Below are 18409 nucleotides of genomic sequence, written 5' to 3' on the forward strand. Positions count from 1 at the left end.
CACGCACATACACTTTCAGACACACATGCACATAGATAGATAGATAGATAGATAGATAGATAGATAGATAGATAGATAGATAGATAGGTAGGTAGGTAGGTAGATAGATAGATAGATAGATAGATAGATAGATAGATAGATAGATAGATAGATAGATAGATAGATAGGTGATATATATATATATATATATATATATATATATATATATATATAGAGAGAGAGAGAGAGAGAGAGAGAGAGAGAGAGAGAAGGGGGGCGGGGGGGGGGGGGGAGGGGGGGAGGGGGGGCGGTGGTGGCGTGTTGCTATGGCTTATACAGTTTTTAAAAATCGTTCACCAGGTCAAACTTAGATCATGAGATGGTTCGAGTATTTTTTTGTTGTTTTTTTTTTTTTTTGTTTTTTTTGTTTTTTTTTTGTGTGAGTGCGCGGTGTGCACGCTCGCTTGTATTATATCATGTGTGCGCTCGCTTGTATTATATCGTGTGCGCGCTCGGTTGTATTATATTGTGTGCGCTTGTGGTCGGGGACACAAAACCGAGGGTTGGACTTTCCGTCAGTGCCACATATCCAGTAAATAGCCATGTTCAATGTCGCTTGACATCTTTTCATGCTGAAAGATCAAATGAATTGATTTATCTGGTCAGCCCTGCTGTACACAACGAAAACAAATTTTGTCCTCTGTGATCGAATAGTTTGAAATGTTTAAGCGTTTTTTCCCCCCTGCCTCTGTCGATTTAATGAAGCAATAATCTGACAAGCTTTGTTTATGATAAAAATCTACTGTGAACATCAGTAAATTGGATATCTTTGTAAAATAGTGTAAAAACGTTAGTCATTTGAAATGATTTTATTCTCAAGATATCTTCACTCGCATTCTCTCACAGTACTTGGGTGTAAAATTAGTATCTGGTCGTTAACAGCGTAGCCTCTGTCGGAAAAAAATATGTAATATCGCCTTTAGACGTCATGTCTCGTTTTACATGTTACGTGTTGCTGTTGGTCAGGGACCCTTTGTAAAGCGCTTTGAGCACGTTAAGTGGATGTTTCTCTATATTAAAGCTCAAGTTTTGTTGGGTTATTTTTTTTTTGGGGGGGGGGGGGTTGTTGTTGTTTTGATTTTGATTTTTCTCCTCAACAAAACTCAACCCCAGTCTGATATTTTTTATTATAAATTCAATTTTCAGTATCTTATTCATACCGACATAATACCGTTTTGAGGCGAGGGGTTAGAAATTTTAGGCAGGTAGGTACACTGTGGTCTTATAGTACTTTTTACTAAAACGAAACGGGCATTCAAGTGGTGGAAACTCGAGAAATAAGCACTTAAATCGCTTTATTTATTGTGACTTTCCTCACTCAAAACAACGTCATTGAAGGATTTAAGTTTAATGATTGAAATCATCTTCACATGCAGATTTATAAACATTCTGTTTAACTTTACAGCAAGTAGACAGAAGAAGAATAATTGGTTGCACAACACAATAAAACAGCAGCAAAAACAATAAAAACAATAACATCAACCACGACTTCAAACTTACGATTTTATTTTATTCCACAATGTTGAAGTTCAATACAACAAGAGTCTCCTACATTATAAAATAGAGCTCCCTCTTAAGTCTATCACTGTCGTTCATCAACAGAAAAAAGCACCACATATCCTTGAATTTTTACTTATTTATACTTATAGAGACGACCGGGAAGTTTATCGATATTTTGGTGTGCATTTTAGTGTTGTAAAGTGTAAGTTCAGCTTAATGATGACGATGGTGAATGTGATGATGAAAACGATGGTGAAGACGATGATGATGATGATGGTGATGATGATGATGATGATGATGATGATGATGATGATGATGATGATGATGATGATGATGATGTCTTTTATTAATTTATTTCTGATTTATTCATATTATATTTTCTTATAAAACACTATTGAGATATTCTACGAAATATACGAAGTATCTAATGTGGAATTCTTTGTGTTTTGATGGGCAAAATTAGTAGTCCTAAAATTCTTTTGACGAATAAGTGTAAGATTGGTCGTCCAGCGGCTGCCAGTCCTAAAACTAAATAAAAAGCAGTGTAATTCTTTTTAGTCGGCTAAATCTTTCAGAGCATCGCATCTGAGAATCATCATGGCTGAGCCTAGAGACTGTGGTAACATATTTCATATTAGACAGTTGTCACTCTTGCACTCCGAACAAGTCATTGTTATTGTTGTGATTGCGTTGGGTTTTGATTTTGACCGAGCCCGACCTATTCTCAGTTCTCACCATACTTATAATTTCAATGACAGTGTAAGGCTCAGTCACTTACATAGATGATGACTCAGTTTACTGTACTGACATTGCGTGAACAGTGTGAGACATTGTTAACCCAAATCGTCTTAACAACGTAAATTGCTCTTCTTGCTTTTATTAAATTATTGAAGTTGAAGTTGAAGGCAATTCTTTTCACAAGTAACACACATACTAGGTAGTTGCATGAAAATTTGAGATTGCAGCAATTGTTTTCAAAATAGTCTCATGCTATTCTGCAAGAAATACACTTTTCAATGGTACCAAAATTATGACAATGTGACAATTAGAACCAAAGTTACGGGATTATTAGTCCGCAAAAGTGGACCAAAATACTTAATATAATTTAAGAGGAAAAAAGAAACTAAAACTGTGACCAGAGAGCAACCGAAAAGCGGGGGAAATGGAAAATCACGGTTATTTGGGGTGGAATACATATAAAACCATATATCAAAATGATCGCAAAGGAAAGACGAAGCAAATTTTTTAAAAATTAAATGATTATTATGCAATATTATGCAACGTCATGCAATTACATAACCCTAGAAAATGAAAAAAAAAGACGCGAGGAACGGATAATAACTTTAAAAACAGATTTGAGGGTGGTCTTCTTCCAGAGCATGCTTACAATACTATGGCTATGATTAATTTTGAACACAAAAATTGTTTAAAACAAGAGGAAAGGAGCGTAAACGTATGAATTTAGACACTAAAGTTGTGTCCTTGGGGAAGGCACTTAATATTTGGCATTGGCAAATGAGCAACAGACGAAAGATGACTGGTATTCGGAGAGAAGAAAAAAAAAACAAAAAAACAATGAACAGGGCTAGAAATAAAGTTGAACAAGTGTCAGTAAATGCAACTTGCAAATGTACTGCCCAATGTTTTTGCATCCTTGGACAAGACATTTGGGCACCAACAGTACTCGGGAGAAACAAGCTTGCCGCTTTATATATGCAAACATGGTCAGTGATAAAAATGCAAAATTAAAAACAAGAACTACATAAGAGTGGTAGAGAAAACTTAACCTGAAAATGCAAAATTGAATATTACGTAACATATTACATAATAACAAACAATAAGCCGATAAATACCGACACTTTGCAAACTTTCTGCAACATAGGCATGTCATATATCAAACTGAACATCTCGAAGAGATGTATCATATGACTAACTATTAAACTACATTAAAATTGAAATGAACTTTAGAAAATTTGATAATTGCTTTGCATTCAACATCACTAAGAGAACAGATTAAAGGGTACTCACGTACTGACTCGCTTAAATCCATAAGATGGCTGATATGTGGCAAAAGACAGAAGACAACAAAATCTAGGCACTCTGGGTTGTTGGCTGCATGGAATGTAGACACAGGCAATATCCAGGTAATGATACTGAATAAATACATCGAAGTCCAAGCAATGATACAGAAGTAGTTGGGGGAGACTGACGATCGAATTCATGTTGTTACTTCAATTTCATATTTAAAATACAAGGCAGATTATTGGAGCTGGAGGAGGCAGTCGACGGGAGTTGGAGGTGGCAGACAATCAAATTCATGTCGTTATTTCAGTCTCATATTTAAAAATACAAGACAGACGACTGGAGTTAGAGGCGGCAGACGACTGGAGTTGGAGGTGGCAGACAATCAAATTCATGTTGTTATTTCAATTTCATATTTAAAAATACAAGGCGGATTATTGGAGCTGGAGGAGGCAGATGACGGGAGTTGGAGGTGGCAGACAATCAAATTCATGTTGTTATTTCAATCTCATATTTAGAAATACAAGGCAGATTATTGGAGCTGGAGGCGGCAGACGACGGGAGTTGGAGGTGGCAGACAATCAAATTCATGTTGTTATTACAATTTCATATATTCAAAAATACAAGGCAGATTATAGGAGCTGGAGGTGGCAGACAATCAAATTCATGTTGTTATTTCAATCTCATATTTAAAAATACAAGACAGACGACTGGAGTTCGAGACGGCAGACGACTGGAGTTGGAGGTGGCAGACAATCAAATTCATGTTGTTATTTCAATCTCATATTTAAAAATACAAGACAGACGACTGGAGTTCGAGGCGGCAGACGACTGGAGTTGGAGGTGGCAGACAATCAAATTCATGTTATGTCAATTTCATATTTAAAAATACAAGGCAGATTATTGGAGCTGGAGGAGGCAGACAATCAAATTCATGTTGTTATTTCAATCTCATATTTAAAAATACAAGACAGACGACAGGAGTTAGAGGCGGCAGACGACGGGAGTTGGAGGTGGCAGACAATCAAATTCATGTTGTTATTTCAATTTCATATATAAAAATACAAGGCAGATTATTGGAGCTGGAGGAGGCAGACGACTGGAGTTGGAGGTGGCAGACAATCAAATTCATGTTGTTATTTCAATCTCATATTTAAAAATACAAGACAGACGACTGGAGTTCGAGGCGGCAGACGACGGGAGTTGGAGGTGGCAGACAATCAAATTCATATTGTTATTTCAATTTCATATTTAAAAATACAAGGCAGGAAATGAAACATGAAAATGTGGTGTCATAATGAACGTCTGACTCTGAAAACAAAAAAAGTACTTCGATTATGATTAAATCAACAAAATTAAAAGTTATATAATAATTTTTGTTGTGGTAAAGAGTAAAGTAATGAATGAAATATACTTGAATTGGCTCTATCATGCTATTCTGTATTATTTGTATTGAAATTAACCACATTAAATTAAACCAACACACTTAACCTGCAGAACAAACAAAAATAAAAGATAAAAAATAATATCAGTGGAACATAATTTTTAGTTGTCCGGTATCATCCCAGTTAAAAAGTCATTTCAGTTTCAACATTCATTCATAAAATAAAACTAAAATTATGGATGGGACTATTTTCAGTCTTTTTACAGCAATTATTTAGCTTGAAATTATTTATACAAGTCACAAAAGCAAACGCAGTCGATAGTTTACAGACTGCACTGTACACAGGAGACTCGGGGATACATCGAGAGGCAATCCTGGTTGGCCGTCGCCAACTTCATGAACACGCATCGTATTTAAAGTCACTAAAAGACGCTTTCGCCAGCATCAATCACCACCAAAATTCACACAAATAGAGAAAAATGGTTGGCGAATAATATAACATTAATTAAAAATAGGTAATATAATGAAAAATGTATTTAAAATGAAGTTAAAACTTACCAAATTTTCAAACAGCTGGCATCTGAACAAAGAATGAACGGATTAAAAATCTGAAAACACCGCCTGATGCGCTGGCTTCTCCTCTTTAAAATGAGACCGGAAGTGACGAAATTAGTGCACAGGAAGCGATTCCACGGCAATGGAAGTAAAACTATGTTCACCGGTAAACACAATTTTCACTCCAGAGCCGTAACATCGATATCGGGGCTCGATCAGCGGCTCAGCCACGGGCGATGCGACTACCTACACATACCCACTTAGTTTGAGAGGCTTTCTGAATGCTCCTCGTGCTAAGGGAAACAACCAAATATTCCCTCAACTAACCCTAAGAAATAATAAAACCTAGTACCTTTAACTAACCCTACTAATAATAGGAAAAACAAACACCCTAGCACTAGCACCTTTACTATGACTTGTCTAACCCTAATAGTATAGAAAAAAAATCCTCCAACCTCGAGCTAACCCTAATAGAAAAAAACCTAGAACTACTTTCAATGCCTCTCTAAACAAAATGGCAGTGGAAAACCAAAACAAAGGTTGTATTAGTATTAGGAAAGGTTAAACTTTCACTAATCTATCAAGGTTTGTTCTAGATCTAGTTACAGAGTTTTTTTTAAATGCTACTATACTATATATTGACAAATTGAATAAGGTTGCGGCTATTCGAACTTGACTCTGAATAGTTTCCTGTAGCTATTCGGACTCAAATTCCAATGCGCATGTGCAATCAACAGATTATTAAGACTCTGTCTGAATAGTCTTCCATGACAATTATAGCTTTTTTTTTGTTGTTTTTTTATTATTACTATTATTTAAATTATTGATAATTACATCAAATTGATGCAACAGAAAATAACAGTAATGGTATAGTAATAGTAACGTAAGTAGTCTAAAGCCTCCTTTATTTGACAAGAAAGACAAAATCATAGATCAAGGGGAAGCCCAGTTAGATATTATAATGAAAAAAAGTCAAAAGTGACGGATGTAAAGGAAACGTTTTCCAGACAACATATTGCAAGATGTCCACATAAAATCAGGACAAAAAAATATATTGAGATAGTGTTAGACCGTAGCCATCGTTAACTTTTTTAGCCTGACACTAGAACCCCTTAAGACTGGTAGTTTGACGTCATTTTTTAGGTTTGTGCAGCATCTAGTGAGTTGTCATTAGTAGACCTCAAGGAAACTAGTTATTTCATTGGTTGAACTATTGAATACAACTCACGATTTGTTTTCTTTTGTGGCCAAAGACCTGTCTTTTGACGTCATTTTTTTGTCAGTATCAGGCTAGAAGTTTACGATGGCTATGGTTAGACAGGCACCAGTGTGCGCTTGGCTAAGAAGCTCACAATATTGCCATCCGGAAGTATAACGAACTAACACACAAAACTATGTGTAACCTTAAATGATTATAGTCTGGTTGATACAGTTTAGTGAGAATTACTCTTAAACGCAGATGGCAAAAAAACAATAACAGAGACCCAAGTGGCGTCAACTTCATTCTATCTGTATCAATTTTCTACTCTCTGCCCACTGCCCAGTATCTCTCCCCCCCCCCCCCCCCCTCGTGTCTGCACATACATATTGGGCTTTGAGTCTGAATAGCCATTGGAGAATATTCAGACTCGAGTCCGAATTGCCACTTCAATTGGATGAATAAACGCATGACAAAAGATCCACGGTGAAGATACAAATTGAAAGAAATGGTAGAACGAGGAGGAGCTTTCGGAAGGCCTGCCCTTAGTTCTACACGCTTGATAAATCATACCATCACAGAAACAATGAGTAACCTTTAACGTTTATGGAGTCTGATTGAGAAAAGCAATAATAACAAAGAGCAGAGTGAAGTCAACTTCCTTCATTCTACTGTTTGTAAACAACCATATTTTTGTCCAAGCGGTCTTGAAGGTGTGTCACAAACTTTAATTCACCCAGCACTATAATTCACTGAGACCCTACCACGACCAGATTATTGGCACACCGGGGGTCTGAATTACGACAGCCTGGTCCAAGATAGTCGGTTTTTATTCATCTCGCTGGATGTGTGGTGGGTTGACTGGGAAAATTTCAGGTTACTGACAGCAACCATTACAGATTCCGATAAATAATTGTGTTTTCCAATATTGTCACCAATAAGAACAGCACCACAACCTTACTCCACAAACACAAAGACATAATTACCACTATACTATAACCACGTCTGCTATCTGAAAAATTAAAATCCCAAGTCATTACATATTTGAATAGAGGCACCATTTCTGAACAAAATGCATTTTTATCTTTGTAATTATCTTAATTTTCACAAAGTGGCGTTAAGTGTGATAATTGTATCAAGCATGCATTTCCCTGATTTAGTGTATGTGTGTGTGTGGAAGGGATGTGTGAAGCATTTTTGACCAGTGTCTTAAACATGTGATGCCTCACTCTAATTCTAATGTATAACAGTACCAATGATTACCTGAGGCTGTTATTGTTATATATTAAAATAAAACTAGCGACTGGGGTGAGAGGAAATGCAAGAGGGAGATAAGTGAGGAGTGATAGTGACTAAGTACTGGATTTGTATAAAGGCTTTTTGTGCGGAGTGTGTCATCAACAATGCGATGTGCTGACTTTTCAGGGGGCATCGTGGCTCATCGGTAAGGTCTTTGCTTCATACCTGAAAGGTACCGGGTTCGATCACTCGCCACTGCTCTGTGTGACCTTGAGCAAGTCACCTTGTCTTAGCTCAATTTGCGGCGCTGCACTGTGGCTGATGCCTGGGTTATTCCAGTCTTCCCTTGGTAGAGAAAAATTTTACCTATGGGATAAATAAAGGGAATTTTATTTATTATTTATTTTTATTACCTCCCTCACATTCTTCATAAAATACAGAAATTTTGAACAAATAGTCCCGGTCCCGACTTGTACGAGCTTTCTATGTTACCGCTAGATATTTAACTTTTGTGGCCTTTTCCCGTTGTACAAAACATTGCAGTTTGTTGAATTAAAAAAATTACCCCATCTAAGGTCAAATTTTCTCTTTGTAATAGTAATAGTTATTACTCTCATAAATTTACATGCTTTTCTTACTCTCTCTCTCTGTTTTATTCCAGTCCGTGCAAAGGAAAAGCGTGTCCTGGATGAAGCAGCCAGAAGACGACGCCAAAGGAAAGCATTAGAAGCTTTGGAGAAAGACAATTTTTCTGATGATCCTCATGCTGATCTCAAAATGAGCAAAAAAGCTCCAAAATTTGAGGAAGTGATGGACACTTCTACAGGTAAGTTCTGCAGACCAGTGCAGATACGTCAACAATGTTTTAATCAACATCTCGCTTATTTCAACATCACACCAATGTCCGAATTATTTTGCTGTCTAATAATGTTTGTGATACATTTTTGATGAGAAGACATATATATACAGAAATCTAGATTTGATTGACAAAGACAATTGATTTGCAATGCTCTTAATTTTCTGCTTTTTGACGGAATTTTGTCTTTTCAGGCATCTCAGGCTGTTGAGCATTATCCAATGTTCATCTGAAAAATAAATTATTTCATTTTTTGTTGTTGTGCGTTTTTTTTTATTTCAGCAGAATCTCCGAGTTTGTTTTCATATTTCATGAATGGGGAGTAAATCAGACGGGAAAATCAAACGTGATCATGTCATATCATATATCACATCATGATTTGACACCGGAGTTTGCATGAATTCGTAGACCCTACCAGTTTAAGGACATCAGCCCAAAGAGGCTGGCACCACGTGTCAAAACTGACATAACACGAGTAGTTATATTTTGTATTAGATGATGATCGACAGAAAGGGAAAGGGATGGGGCGAGATGATGTTTTAAGGACTTTTATTTATGTATAAATATAGAATTCTTAGAACACTTCTCTAATTAAAATGAGTGAGAAGTAAATTCATTTAACATTCTGATTCTGGTAGAGTAGTGTCTGGCTCTATCTCTCTCTCTCTCTCTCTCTCTCTCTCTCTCTCTCTCTCTCTCTCTCTCTCTCTCTCTCTCTCTCTCTCTCACTCTCTCTTCATTTTATCATTTTCTATCCTTCACTTTTCCCTCCCCTTAACTCACTCAACCCTAACACCGACTATATCCGTAGTTTACCCGGGTTACTTTTACCCCATGCCTATTTATTACATTTTTCTGAGACAAATTATAGGCGTAGTATCAAAGCTTATGGTTTTAGTTGTTGCATGTTAATGGTAGTTGAATAAAACGATCTATGTACATGCTCATTTTTAGTAGTTTTATTCCAATTTTGAAAAGTAGCAAAAATCTGTAGGATTGAGTGAGTTAAGATTTATCTGATTATAGTGAAATAACAACATTGCATTAAGGAGGTATGACCGACTTAGGAAACAAAGAAGGATTGGCTGATTTTTAATTCAGTATTTTTTTGTATTTTGCAATTTATTTAAAATTCATGAGTCTAATGATAATGACCACTTGGTTGCAACAACCAATAAGTTCTAGCATAAGGCATGAGAATGGTGTGACCTTTGAGGCAAAAGTTTATCATATCTTTATGTAGTAGATAAGTAACATTGTTGGGTGTTATAAATGTATGAATGAAAAATGAAATGATATTTCCTACTTATAAAATATTCCTTAAAATATAAATATTTTTCTTATGTTGTGTCATTATGATTATGGATTTAGTTTGAGTTTGACCAACTGATGAGGGATTGTCGGGGGTAAAAAAAATTTCAGACTTTTTGACTTTCGTCTGTTAAGAGCATAGGATCTGCAGGAAACATAAACAAAAGATTATTGCTCAATAATGTCCGTCCACGTGAAACAATTACCCACACCCACGTTCTCACTTGTCCATGCAACAATATTCAGAACTAAAACTCTTGTTATTTGTTGTTTTGGTTTGTTTTTGGGGGCTTTAAATAAAAATTTCTTTTCTTATTCATGTTTCATTGACAACAAAATGTTGATTGTAGTAAAGCCCTGTCTCGTCTGCATTGTAAATGTCATTAGAGTTGTACTGCTGAATAAGTTGTTTCAAAACTTCATCACTTCATTGGCTGGCAGAAGAGACATCAGCATTGTGCTTTTCGTCATATTCTTTTTTAGACACAACATCCTGTCGACCTTTCCATCTTGAGAGCCAGCTTTCTGATAGGGAGAAAGACGCGCCTTAAGTTGATGCCAGTTCAATTACCTTTTGAGTGTATCATTGTGGACAGGGACCGTATAGATCAATCAACAGATGAGCCGCAAGTCCTCTCAGTAATCCTTTCTTATTGTTCGCGCCCAGTAGAGGAAAACAATGCACAGGTAGAGAATTGCTATCGAGTGGTCAGACAATGTAAACAAACACACCCTTCACACCTTGTGATGCAGACAGTGAGTTTTGTGCTGAGTCAATTAGCCCGTCATGTCTAGTAATCCTTTGATGCCAGTTAACAAGCATTTCGTGTCTGACCTAGTCGGGGTCAGAAGGACAGTGGAATTGTGTTGATGGGAAAGCTTTTTTTTCGCGTGATATGACATTAACGTGCGGAAATGGTTCAATAAAAAACGCATTTTCATCACCTTTTTTTTTGTGTGTGTAATTTTTTGATATTTTTCTCCAATCAAGATGGAATCAATTGTAGCGATTAAGCAGAGAAGGTGTGCGATTAAGCGGAGCGATTATATAGAAAAAAATTCAGTTTTTTCGGGAATGTGTAGCGTATAAAAGCGGAGTGAACTGTACATAGTCTGTTGTGTCAATCTGGTATTATGTTGAAATGTACGAGATGAAGAAGACTTAAGTTTGAACTGATTTTAAAATGTGAAATTTTAGGGTTTTTTTTGCTTTATAAGAAATTGTATTTATTATCCTAGATTTGAATGATAATTCTAAATGGAATCTAAGGCGACAAGTTCAAGTTTCAGTATTTTAAAAAACCCTGACATTGTACTGTTCTGGGGCCAGAGGTCGCATATTTATTTTTGTCATCTTTTCAGGTTACAAAAAGAAAAGGAAATCAAAAGGGGATTTCAAATTGCGGTACAAGAAGAGTTTTGCAGCATTACTAGAAGAGGAGGTATTATTTGTTTTACTAGAAAGTTGGATATGAATGACTGACACTACAGTGAATGGCAAATGAAAGCATGACTAACACGTAAAATCAAAGGGGAAAAAATGTTAAATAGCCATTCATTTGTCTGGATTTCAATCGTTTCAGACCTGCCAAATCTTCCAATTTATCAGGAAATTCTTGATATTTCTTCTCATTACTGATTACCCAGAATTCCAGTTATTTTCACTATTTTTTTATTTTAAAAAAAACTGGTTTGCCTTTTCAAGAATAAAAGATTATCACTATAATAATTAGCATTATCCTCATTACCATAATCATCATCATCACTTTCACAGCATTCATATATTTTTTCCTCCTTGATGTATATAAGTGTGAGACAAATTTGTCGGCCTAAGATTCTAATTGTTATTTATGTAGCCATATATATTCTGTTCCACACAGCACATGTTGAATAAAGACGGTCCATCTTATCTGAGTGCTTGTGCTCCACCATCCAGATTCCCAGACAGACATTTTTGTGCAGTTTGTGGATATCCTTTTAAAACGTGTTCTTGAAGAGTGGCTTTCGTATTTGTCATTATAGGATTGCGTTATATTTGGAAAAAAATAAAAAATAATGAACTTTTTTTAATGATATATTTTTGTTTGTTTGTTTAGAGGAGTTTGTTATATATTTTTTAAAAATTGTTTTTCCATTTCCCAGTGCCTATTATGCCTTGATGATTATAAGATTGATGTCATTGGCATGATAGTTTGTTTTTTTTTTGTTTTTTTGGGGGGGGGGGGGGGAGTTACCTTGGTTAACTTGGTAAATAATCACTTCTCATTAGTCAGTGGAGTCGATGGAGAGTAAAATTGCACTAAATTCCCTCTCATAATTTGTTATCATTACATGCATGCTTGCTTGTTAATTACAATTGATTGTTATTGTTTTGTCTACTAGGGCTGGTGAGCATTTGAAAGGACAAGAAAACCTGATCAAAACTTATTTACCTCATAGTTTGATATTTTCTCAAAAATTGGAGTTAAGGACTTATAAGACATATTTTTAAACCAAAAGAAAGGAAATTCACTGCAGTCCAAGTTGCACATATCCTTAACTTCCTTCTTTGTGTAAATGGCAAGTGATGATGCTAATGCGATAGTAGTCCTTCAGAGCCATTGGGTCCATGGAGCCGGAGTTTATATATATTTTTATTAGCGTAAAACAGACCATGTCAATTGCTTGCTACCCTTTGGATAGGACACTAGTCTATTACAAAGTACTTTTGGCCAGATCTAACGGATCCGACCATCCAATCGTTGTTGGGTGGACAGAGGAATCAGAAAAGATTCTCGACTGTACCCGAAACCGATGTCGTTCCATTTGCTCGTGAATCGAGTGCTCTACCAACTGAGCTATTGGGACCCTCATGCTAATGCTAGTATTGATGCAATCAAACCCAGATTGTCAATGATAAAACAATGTTTAATTTCCTTAACCAGCTTACTTTTCCTTCTAACTACACGTGTGTACAATGTGGTGCCAGGTACTGCTGTGTCAGATGTTTAGGAACCCACCAAGACACGAGGTATGGTCCAAGTCCTTTTCAACTTACTTTTAGAAATGCTATCGCTTCAGAAAACGGTGGAATTGGTAGGGAGCGGGGGGGGGGGGGGGGGGGGGGGGGGGAGTAAGTAGGAGATTTGAGAGGCAACAGAAATGAATAAGGCAACGTGGATTGATGTGGGCAGGGGGGGGGGGGGGTGGCTAAATGTGGAGAGGGTTTCAGTTTCAGCAAAGGTGTATGAATACAAGAGTGAGCATTGGGTAACAGTTGTAATTTTGATAGTTTGTCAGCAATTTTTTTACGTGGGTAATTTGTTTATTCTGCAATTTCTTTTTGATTTAAAGATAGTTTGAGCATAGTGGCTTTCTGTTTATCAATAGTTGGTTAACAAAAACAGAGAGGAAAATATGACAACATTTTGATTTCCTTTCACTTTCAGTTTAGACATTTTTGGTTTAACCAGTTTTTCCATGTATAATTAAATGTTCCTTTTTATATCTTCGTTTATTTATATATTTATTTTGTTTTTTATCTTATTTATTTCCCACTAGATGCCTCAAGTACACAGCTTGATGAATGAAACGAGATGGGTCTTTATTAAATCTGTACCCGTTGGAAGTGGTTCTGGCTTATTGGAAACCTGTGTCATCATGCTCAGGAAACAAAAACAGCCACAAGTTGTCATCAGATTGCCCATTAGAGGGAGAAATGGCAAAACTCAGGGATGAAACCTGCCCCAGTTTTGACTGATTTCCTGTTTTTATACAAGTTCAATATTCTTAATGTGTGCAATCTGATAGTCAGTTTTCACTGAATAAGAAGTTTCATTTATTTTGGTGTGTCATCATTAATGGTTATTTATACAGTTAATTAAAAATATCTTTCAAGATTAATGTCTCCAGATTGCTCAGCATCTTTGGTAAACTCTTCATTCTCATGTCCGGTTGTAGTGGCACTCTTGCTGCATATACCATTTCCAGTACTCATTCACACCAGAGTCAAGTGGGGTAATGTGTATAAAACAATTAAAGTCACAACGCTGAAACCAGAATTTTGTGGTCATGTTCACAATCAGTCACAGAGAATTCTCAATATTGGTTGAATTCATAGCAAGAAAAGACATTGAACTATAAGTCACCGATGCCACATATTTTTAAGTTGGTTGTATTTTTATCAATGAAATAAAATGTTTTTTGTGGAACCAATATTCAAGACTCTTCTTTTTCTTTTAAACACATCAAGGGTGGAGTAGATGGTAGTAGTAAAGAATGTATTGAACAAAAATGAATTACACGGGATTCTGCATTATGTCAATTCTCTTATAGTCAACGTCTGCTTGCTGCTTAATGTCAACACAAATTTTCTGTTCCTTATCTATGTATGATCCATTGATAATTGATAAAGTCAACCTTTCTTTAAGAGCGAATACTAAGAAGAGCTTTACTTTAAGTCAACCAATATTTCTAGACTGGCTGAGTTGGTTTTATTAGGATTCCACTGCATTGCAGCTTCGAAAAAGAAAAAAAAATACTAAAAACACTTTCTGAAGCAGTTACATTCATTTTCGATCAATACTTTTTAGTCCTCAGCTTCCTGCAGTACTAGTATTCACTTACTGCAGTAGTCACAAAGTAGAGAATTGTTCCACCTTAATGGAAATAACTTCATTCCTCTGGCAAGTCACAAATCTTGGTGGCCAATTAGGTCACTGGTGTTGTATCTTCTACAAAAATCTTGGGCATTTATATAGTGCAATATCAACTTAACTTGCTCAAAAGGCTTTACAAAGAGTTTCTAACCAAGAGCAACATTTAACAATTAAGATGAGACACAACGCCTGTTCTGTGATATTACATTTTTTTCCAACACAGACAATACTGTTAACGGCCAGATACTCATTTTATACCAGACTACAGTGAGAGAATGTGAGTAGAACTTTTCCAAGGACACAATTATGCACCGCTCAGAGTGTGACTCAAACTCTGGACCGAAGGCATGTGTCATATTGCAAGACCATATAGCCGCACTATCCTATATTTCCTTTTCCAGGTTGCTTTCTATTCTTGTCTTATCATTCTTGTGTGTGCAGCCTTGATTTATAGGACATGGTCACTTGTTCCAATTCTGACTCCCCTTTGACAATTGGGACAAGTACTGGGTCCATTTCTTTTTACAATATACATGAAACCCCTTGGATCAATTATTTCTGATTTTAATCTAAATTATCGATTTTATGCAGGCGATAGTCAAAATTTTAAGTCCGCAAACTTCTACCATTTACATCTTTTAATTGAATGTTTCAAATCTAGCTTTGTTAAATTGAAAACTTGGATGGAACTGAACAGACTAGTAAAACTGAAATATTTATAGCTAGGCCCCGCAATTCTTAAAAATTTAGAGTGTGAATCAATCGTTCTAGGAAACTGCTAAGGTTGTTTGAAATTTGGGTGTATTTATTGATTCAGATATTTTTCCTTTACCAGCCAAGTAAATCATGGAAATGAGAAGAATACGTAGTGTTAGACATCTCGGCCTTGTTAGTTTCTCTAATCTCTAATCCATTCAAAGCTAGATTATTGCAATTCTCTCCTCTCTTCTACTTCTACAAATAAATACAAAATAAAACACCTTCAGGTGGCCCAGAACGATGCTGCCAGGCTATTTATAGAAAGAGGAGAAATCAATCTGCATCAGGTTTACTAAGAGAACTCCACTGGCTTCCCGCTGAGAAACTTATAGAATATAAGATCTGTACTATTATAGGCTTGCCAACAAATATGATTTCTCATATTTTAATACGCTTTGAGGTCCAAAATAGGATAATATGGGAATATTGACTAAGACAGTCCAGAGTTTGTAATAAAAGGGGAGAAAAGGAATTGGTTCAAATAGGAAGCAGATATAGAATACAAGAGCACATTATTAGGGTACTTAGTTTGAGATCATCTAAAAGTCTCACCCAAACACTAGCATAAGATCCAACTAAGAGGAATACACTCAAATGCTTACAATTATACATTCAAAATAACAAATATAACAATACATAACAGAGAGATGATTGACAAGGTAAAAAATATCATCTCCCAAAACAATAACTATGCATTTGACTGTTTCCCTCCCAGCCAAGCTCTACGGCCAGGCCCATGGCAAAACCAAGTAATCTCATTCCAAGACAAAAGTTAGAAAACAAATATAGGGGAATAGAAGACACAGTTTTGTTTTGTTTTTAAGGGTTTTACGGCGCTTGCAACAGATTAAGGTCATATCAGCGCCAGTAAAAAGGAAGAAAATGGGATAGTAAAAAGTTCTAGAATTACAGTTAAAGCACCAAAGAAAAGGTAAGACAAAGGGGAATTGGTTCAAATAGGAAACATATGTAGATTAGCACACTATCAAAGTACTTAGCTAGAGAACACCTAAAAGTCTCACCCAGATACTAGCACAAGATCCCACTACGAGGAATACATTCAAATATTTACAAATATATGTTAAAAATTTAGAAATAATACATAACTGAGAAATGATTTACAAGGTAAAAAGTATCTCCCAAAACTATAACTATACATTCAACTGTTTTCCTCCCACCAAAGGGTCAGGACAAAACTAAGTAATCTCATTCCAAGACAAAGATAGAAAGCAATTGGAAAACATACAGGGGGATTTAAGACAATAAGTACCTCAATGCCCACTATGGGAGGTCGGAAACCCCACCCAGAGAAGACAGTAAGTGCCTCCCTGCCCACTATGGGAGGTCAGGAACCCCACCCAGCAAATCATATGTAAAACGTAAACAAAACAAAATACAGTGCATAACAGGTGATTTACAATAAGGAGAAAAAAATATCATCTCCCAAAATTTTATACATTTTGACTTTCCCTCCAGGGCCAGGACAAAACCAAGTTATCTCATTCTAAGACAAAAACAGAAAGTAAGTTTGAAAACATAAAGGGGGATAGAAGACACAGTGTCTCCCTGCCCACTATGGGAGGTCAGGAACCCCACCCAGAAACTAATAACTAAATAATTACCTAACAGAGAGATAGTTTACAGGAAAAAAGTACTACAATACATCTGACTGTCTCCCAGCTAAGGGTCACCGCCAGGACCAGAGAAAAAACCCCGGATAATTCTCAATCCAGAACCAAGACAGAGAGCAGCATGGAAAGGGAAAACGTATAGGAGATAGAAGATACAGCATGTGACCTCTCTGCCCATCATGGAAGGTCAGAAAATCCCACAGACACATGTTTTTATGTTTGTTTTTAAGGGTTTTATGGCACTTGCATGACAAGGTCATATCAGCGCCAGTAAAAACGAAGAAAAGGGGATGGTAAAAAGCTCTAGAATTACAATTAAAGCACCCAAGAAAAGGTAAGACAAAGGGGAATTGGTTCAAATAAGAGACAGGTGTAGATTCCAAGAGCACTCTATCAAAGCACTTAGTTTGAGATCACTAAAAGTCTCATCCAGACACAAGCACAGGTTGCCACTAAGAGTTAGAGGAATACACTCAAATGTTTTACAAATCATATATAATTTATAACATAAAGAAACATCATAATACAGTGCATAACAGAAAGATTAACAAGAAAAAAATATTATCTCCCAAAACTACCAGGGCATCCGGTCAGGACCAGGACAAAACCTAGTAATCTCATTCCAAGACAAAGACAAAAAGCAAGTTGGGAAACAAATATAGGGGGAAAGAAGACACAGTAAGTGCCTCCCTGTCCACTATGGGAGGTCAGGAACCCCACCCAGCAAATCATATGTAATACGTAAACAAATTCTTCTTCTAGTACCAAGTCTGTGCCAGACATCGGTAATCATGGTACGCCATTCATCTCTCTTCTCTTTCTTTGTCACCCAGCTGTTCAAACTATTCAAATATGCTTTTCTTGGTCTACCTTTACTCTTTTTACCTTCTATCTTTCATGTGAGAGCAAGATTTTCAATACATTTAAGTCGATTTAGGTGCCCTAAAAATTGCATTTGTCTTTTTCTTATTGTACGAATGTATAACCTTTTAGTTTCAGCTTGCTCTAATACTTCATTAGTTTTCTTCTCTGTCCATGAGATTCTTAACATCCTTCTTAGAAACCATATTTCTGCTGCCTCCAGTTTCTTTCTGTCTTCTGTAATTATCCAGCTTTCACAGCCATATAATAATACTGACCATACATAGGCCTTCAAAACCCTATGTTTTGTTGTCATTGAGATATTGTGTTTTTTAAAAAATTAGACTCATTTTAGACGTAAACAAAACATAATAATAATATAGTGCATAACAGAATAACAGAGAGGTAATTTACAAG

The 18409-nt window shown here is 36.2% G+C and overlaps 2 protein-coding genes across 2 annotated transcripts in view; one reads left to right on the plus strand and one right to left on the minus strand.

Annotated features, from left to right (window-relative positions):
- LOC144980896 (sn-1 acyl-lipid omega-3 desaturase (ferredoxin)-like) overlaps positions 1–1696 on the minus strand; it is a 38615-nt gene extending 36919 nt beyond the window's left edge. Inside the window, exon 1 of the mRNA XM_078928800.1 lies at positions 1540–1696. The gene's annotated coding sequence lies outside the window, so the exon portion shown is untranslated. The remainder of the gene's footprint in view (positions 1–1539) is intronic.
- A 325-nt stretch (positions 1697–2021) lies between these two features.
- LOC144980903 (zinc finger HIT domain-containing protein 1-like) lies at positions 2022–14298 on the plus strand. The gene is made up of 6 exons (XM_078928812.1): positions 2022–2158; positions 8599–8763; positions 11467–11546; positions 11985–12073; positions 13034–13114; positions 13645–14298. The coding sequence occupies exons 1-6, from the start codon at positions 2137–2139 to the stop codon at positions 13664–13666; spliced, it is 459 nt and encodes a 152-aa protein (XP_078784938.1). The 5' UTR covers positions 2022–2136; the 3' UTR covers positions 13667–14298.
- The last annotated feature ends 4111 nt before the right edge of the window (positions 14299–18409 follow it).

Source organism: Berghia stephanieae, chromosome 10, assembly GCF_034508935.2.
Source record: "Berghia stephanieae isolate SIO BIC M18660-M18661 chromosome 10, UCSD_Bste_1.3, whole genome shotgun sequence".
Classification (NCBI taxonomy): domain Eukaryota; kingdom Metazoa; phylum Mollusca; class Gastropoda; order Nudibranchia; family Aeolidiidae; genus Berghia; species Berghia stephanieae.

What these genes read in the sequence shown, in the direction of transcription:
- LOC144980903 (XM_078928812.1), top strand. Translation starts at nt 2,137, where the DNA reads ATGGCTGAGCCTAGAGACTGTG. An exon ending in CAGCATTACTAGAAGAGGAG is followed by an intron (nt 11,547 to 11,984) that starts GTATTATTTGTT and finishes TGTTCCACACAG; the next exon opens with CACATGTTGAATAAAGACGG. An exon ending in CATTTTTGTGCAGTTTGTGG is followed by an intron (nt 12,074 to 13,033) that starts ATATCCTTTTAA and finishes TAACCAGCTTAC; the next exon opens with TTTTCCTTCTAACTACACGT.